The following is a 6,499-nucleotide window of genomic DNA, read 5'->3' on the forward strand; positions in this document are numbered from 1 at the left end:
GACGGCACCCATTCACTGCAGAGCATCCATTGCTGAGACATTTCTCCAAATCTGATGAAGAAACAAAGTCATCTCGGATGGCCTGAGGATTTCCAGCAAATGTATTTTTGGCTGAACAATTCCTTTAATGTTATCTTCAGCAGACATATATAGGCCTGTCGCAATAATCAATATATCGACTTATTGCACAATATATGCACACGACCTCAATCATTTTTGGTGATGCAATATATTGTATATTTTTGTTAGAAAATGTTTATTTACTATTTATTCAAGTTTTTTTAAGGTATCTAATATTTTGATACTTGATTTCCGTGTTCTAAATATTCTTAAGTATTGAACGTTTGTTGTCATTTGAAAGTGTGTATAGGCCTTCTTGCATTATTATGTTTGTGATATTATGATTATATGTGACCTTGGAACACAAAACCAGTCATAATAGTCAGTGTTTTGAAATTGAGATTAAATGAATAAATAATCTTTCCATTGATGTATGGTTTGTTAGGATCGGACAATATTTGAAAATCTGGAATCTGAGGGTGCAAAAAAATCTAAATATTGAGAAAATCATCTTTAAAGTTGTTCAAATGAAGTTCTTAGCAATGCATATTACTAATCAAACATTAAGTTTTGATATATTTACAGTAGGAGATTTACAAAATATCTTCAAGGAACATGATCTTTACTTAATATCCTAATGATTTTTGGCATAAAAGAGAAATGTATAATTGTGACCCATACAATGTATTGTTGGCTATTGCTACAAATATCCCCCAGCGACTTAACACTGCTTTTGTGCTGCAGGGTCACATTTATTCAGTGGCATAAAATGGTCTTAAAATGACAATAATATCGCTTATCGCAATTATTTCTGGGGCAATATATCGCACAACACAAAAGTTGTTAACGTGACAGTCCTAGCCATATGTTTACATATGCACGTGATCACTGAACCCCAAACCTGCTGATTGTGGTGCATGCTGAGTTATGCATGTGTAGCTGTGAAGCTCACGGATGTCTCTGTCCCGTGTCTCAGGAAGCTGGTTTGGGTGGGTTTCCCCACAGCGGCTCCGCAGGAGTGAAGCTGGAGCAAATGATGGAGCATCTTCAGCGGCAGCAGCAGGCGCGTCTGGAGGTGGAGCACAAGGAGCGCAGGCTGCGTGAAGCTCACATCATGTACGCGCAGCAGCTCGCGGCTCAGCAGGCCGTTCTGGCTGCCGCTCGGGCTTCAGGGGCCGGGTTCATGAGCAGGGGCCTCGGCACTTCTGGGGCCGGACATCCGTCCCTTGTCTCCAATCAAAGCAGTTTGGACTCCGAACGCGACCGGGACTCGGATGATGATGATGGGATGATGGAGGGCGATGAAGGTAGCGAGGAAGATGAGCGGCCCTTCGGGAGCTTCTCGGGCCCCGGGGCCGCCGCAGATGCGCAGAGAGCTCTGTCACCCGGCGTCAGGGTCAAACAGGAGCCCGAGGACGATCTCTCACCCGTCGGGCGACCGTCTGTGTCTTCTCCTAACGGCCAAGCGGACTGGAGCTACGAGGATCACTTTAGAGCGGTAAGAGAGCTTGTGTTATCTTGTGCTTTCTCCCTTACTGTTGTATTTTTGACTTGTGTTTCAGGATAAGTATGTGACCCTGCAGCACAAAAGCAGTGTTGAGTCGCTGGGGTATATTTGTAGAAATAGCCAACAATACATTGTATGGGTCACAATTATACATTTTTCTTTTATGCCAAAAATCATTAGGATATTAAGTAAAGATCATGTTCCATGAAGATATTTTGTAAATGTCCTACCGTAAATATATCAAAACTTAATTTTTGATTAGTAATATGCATTGCTAAGGACTTCATTTGAACAACTTTAATTTTTTTTTTGCAAAGATTTTTTTGCACCCTCAAGATTCCAGATTTTCAAATAGTTGTATCTCAGCCAAATATTGTCCTATCCTAACAAACCAGCTTTCAGATGATGTATAAATCTCAATTTCAAAAAATTAGCTGGTTTTGTGCTCCAGGCTCACAGATTAAATCAAGATACATTTACTGGAGAAGCAAAATGACAAGATATGAAGTCTTGTTTAATGACGTGTATCAAAATGAAGTGAGTTTATAATTAAATCAAGAAAAATAAAACAAGAAAAATAAACTTAATTCAAAGAGAAAAACAAGTTTATTTTTCTGACCCCATAGGCGTTTTTCTTTTTGTATTATGCAAAAACTCATTTTCATTTGCATATAGTAAGAAAACGTATAAAAATGAAGCGAGTTTATACTTAAAACAAGAAAAATAAGAGAGGAAAATTAACTTAATTCAAGATAAAACAAGATTTTTTTTCTGACCTCATTTTCAGATATTTTTTTCTTGTTTTAAGCAAAAACTCACTTAATTTTCAGATATTTAAAAAAAAGTAGAGTTTATCCTTAAAACAAGGAAAATTAGAAGAAGTAAAAAACTTAATTCAAAGGGAAAACATTTTTTTTTTACCCCATTTGCAGATATTTTTTATGTTTTAAGCAAAAACTTACTTCATTTTCACGTAATTTTCACGTCTCGTTTTCGGCAAGAAAGAAATCTATCAAACTGAAGTGAGTTTAAAACAAGAAAATATCTGTCAGTTTTAAGCATGAACTCACTTTATTTCAATCCTTTTTTTTCTTCAGAAAATCAGACTTAATATTTTAAGTCATTTTGCTTCTAAAGCTTGTTTTCTGAAAAATATACCAAAATGAAGTGAGTTTGGGGTCAGAAAAATAATCTTGTTTCCCTTTGAATTTTAGTTTACTGACTGATATTATTTCTTGTTTTGAGCTTAAACTTATTTTAATGCATTTCAGTCGTTGCGCATCTAAAGTAAAAGTATGTGCATCTTAAAAATATTTATAGATACTTGAACCAGAAAACAAGACAAAAATACTCCGTACGAACATGACTTTTTGCAAGACATTCTGAAGCATTTGCATGTTTGTTAAATACGACATTGTTCAAATTAAATGTGAACTATTATCAATAGTAAATTAAACGGAAACGTTCTGCCACTTGCTCAAGTGAGAGAAGTTGAAGCTTTTGTAACATTTCCAACTTGACATGGATGCTTTTACTAGTTTGAATCCATTATTCTTATTCAAAAGCAGACGGACTTGTTCATATCTGGTGGCCTTCATTCATGTATTTGTTTGATCAGCATGTTTAGGAAGCTGGGCATGCTTTGATGGGTCAGTCGGTGGTCTGCAGGTTTCTGTGTGTGTTTGTGTTGGTTTGAGCTCCTCAGGAGAAACATCTGCTCCGTTCTGCTCTCCGTGTGAGTTCTGGCTCAGAGCCGGACACTTATTTGCTCTCTTAGGCTCCTGCCAAACGCTGAGTCGACTTTGGCAAGCGTCCAGGCCGTGCAAAGAGACATTTGGCCCAAATTTGTCAGCGGACGCGTGGGAGTGTTTGTGCATGTGTGTGTGGCGCGCTGTACAGTAGCTGCATGGTGGAAGTTTATTGATTTTGAAGGGAATGCTGCGTTATGAACGTCGTCATCTGACATGCAGCTGAATCTTAAACCTGAACTTCTAATGCAATGCATTCTTCAAATGCATCTTATGTGTTCCTATACATCAGACGCTTCTTGAAGCTTATTCTAGCGTGCAAGCACCTTTAACGTCATCATGCATTGCCGTTTGCAACCATTTTATGTTCATAATGTGACGTTTCAACTTGATTTTGCATGATATTTTCTTCTGAATAACATGCACTAATGAATCGATTGCAATAAGACTAGGCTTGGTGCAGTTATTAATGAACTGTCTGGTTGTGGTTATTTGATATAATCACAATTATTTGGAAAAAACACAATAATTGTGCAGTGTAGTTAACTAAAAATAAAAAACATAAAAACTTGAAATGAAATGTAACAACTTGATGTACTGAAATAACTAAACTGAAAACGGAAATAAAATTTAAAAAACTATGTAGAAATGTAAAAACAACAAAAATGAATGGCAGAAATACAATAAAACGGCTAAAACTCGAAGTAAAATTAACAAAAAAAGCAGAAAATAAAAATATTGAATTTAAATCAAAGCATTAACAAATCTGTAATAGTATCTCAATTATATTAAAATATTAAAACACGTTATTTTAATCATATTTTGTCACCCAAATCAGGGAAATTTAAAAGCTTTAATGTCAAAAATCTGTTATATTATATTATATTATATTATATTATTAATTATAAATATTTTTTCACAGCATTAAAGTAAATCATATGGGCTTATTTTATCTTATTAAAATTAATATATTTTAATATTAAATATATTAAATAGTATGGTATATAATATATAGTTAAATATATTAAAAAATAATAATATCATAAATATTATTGTAATAATAATATTGTAAAAAGTAAAATAAAAAATATAAAAAAATTTATATATATATTGTGCTTAAACTGCAAGTGACATGAAGAAAACAGAAAGAAATTGTTAATCACAATTATTTGTATGACAGTTAATCATCAGCAAAAAAGTTCCTGATCGTGACGGGCGTAAATAAGACGAGGGTCATGAATGGAGTGAGTTTGGGTTTCAGCAGGAGTTCTGTGGAGTGAAGCTCTGTCTCTCAAGAGCTCCACATCAAGAGCCGCTGATGTGATTAAAGGCCTGGAGCTTCTTATTTATAGAGACAACGTCCCAATATAGAGCAGCAGTGTGGAAACAGAGCGAGACAGACAGAGAGACATGCATCCTGCTTATGATATTGGGAGTCAGAATTATGATGCAGTGTGCTTCAGTTTAATTAGATGCATTGAACGATTGCATATTTCTTGTTTTGCCATGTCTTGAGGAATATGAGGAGCTTTTTAGCACAAGTGCAAGAAGTGAAGAGCAAATGATGCACGAGTGCAATTGATGTTTTAGACGCTGTTTTTATAATTTGTGTATCTCTTGCACATTTAAGTTTATATCTCACAATGCCTCAAAAGTTTGCGTCTTGCCATTCTGACTCATTTTCTCACAATTCTTTTTTTTTTGCAATTCTGAGTTTATATCTTTTCTAGACATTATATTCTGTGGCGGAAGTGAATCAACTAAATGAGTAATATTTTCTGGCCAAATTCATATGCGCTCAACAATTTACAGAATGCATGCAAAATAAATTGCACAGTAACCCTTAAAATCCTCCTATGACTAAAACCAGTTTGCGTCTGCAGCGATTCTTTAACTAACTAAATCCCACATTGTGCACATGTTGTTTTTCTCATAGATGCAATGATTCTAACTTATTAAAGGCAGCAGAGAGATTCTGATCTGAAGGATAAAGCGTGTTTGTTATAATTTCCGAACCCGGTGAAGTCAGGAAGAGGAAGTGCAGAGGGGGAAGGGAGTGAGACGCATCCGTCTCTGTCTTTTCTGTGTTCAGTCATTACGTGCATCCAGCAGTATATAATGACACCTCATCACGGCCGCCGGTCTCAGGTTGCGTGGTTTGGGGGAAGGTTGAGAGATGTTTTAATGCTATCTCTGTGCGTTTTAATGCTGCTGTAAATTTCTTCTAGATGTCGTGTCACATTCAGAGGTTCAGATGCTTGATTGATCGATCAGAAGACTGGAATACAGACCTAATCATTTGATTTACTGGTGTGTTCATGTTCAGGGCTTCACTCCAGTGTCCACATTTCTGATTATTATCAATGTTGAAAACAGTCGTGCTGCACAATATTTTTGTGGAAACCGTAATGCATTTTATTTTTCGGGATTCACAGATGAACAGAAAGCTCAAAAGAACAGAACATTAGAAATGTCTTGACTGTCACTTTTGATCAATTGAATATGTCCTTGCTGAATAAAAGTAATAAAAGTAGATCATTAAAAAAGAAAAAAGAAAAATCTTGCTGACCCCAAACTTGCAAGATATTGTGTATATATATATTATTTTATAATGTATACATTTAAAAAAGATATATATATTTTTGAAGAGTTTGCAGACTTGAATAGAAAATGTACTCTAGTTATCGATGTATTTTTATGTAAAATGCAGTTAATTTTTATCGTTACAGTGAAATATCCTCCTAGATGATAAACAATGCTCAGATTTTTAATCCAAGAGTGAAGGGATTCATCAGAAAGCACTTGTTTTCAGTCGATAATGGACTGTAGCAGGTAGCAAGAACACATTGTGTTCTCTTGAAGCCTGCATGACTAAAGCAGATAAAAAGAAGATATTTTGAGAAATGTCTCGGTGTTTTTTTATCCGAACAGTGAAAGTCAGTGTAGTTTGATTCCCAACATTGTTTTTATGTTCCACAGAAGAAAGAAAGCCATTCAGGTAGTGCTGGGCGGTATACCGGTTCATACCGAATACCGCTGTTTATTTTTGTTATGATATTAATTTTTAAAATACCGCAATACTGGTGTATGTCGCTTAAACAACGTTGGGAACGTGACACTGTTTGAAAGGGGTCCCTTTACACTGTTGCACTGTGGTGAGGGAACAGCTGTATGTGTTACTAAG

At 35.6% G+C, this 6,499-nt stretch overlaps 1 protein-coding gene across 1 annotated transcript in view; it reads left to right on the forward strand.

Annotated features, from left to right (window-relative positions):
* The first annotated feature begins 991 nt into the window (after positions 1-991).
* LOC107595377 (AT-rich interactive domain-containing protein 3B) overlaps positions 992-6,499 on the forward strand; it is a 43,679-nt gene continuing 38,171 nt past the window's right edge. Inside the window, exon 1 of the mRNA XM_016285761.1 lies at positions 992-1,558. Coding sequence (XP_016141247.1) covers positions 992-1,558 — 567 coding nt within the window. The remainder of the gene's footprint in view (positions 1,559-6,499) is intronic.

Source organism: Sinocyclocheilus grahami, unplaced genomic scaffold (genome assembly GCF_001515645.1).
Source record: "Sinocyclocheilus grahami isolate Dianchi unplaced genomic scaffold, SAMN03320097.WGS_v1.1 scaffold201.1, whole genome shotgun sequence".
Lineage (NCBI taxonomy): Eukaryota > Metazoa > Chordata > Actinopteri > Cypriniformes > Cyprinidae > Sinocyclocheilus > Sinocyclocheilus grahami.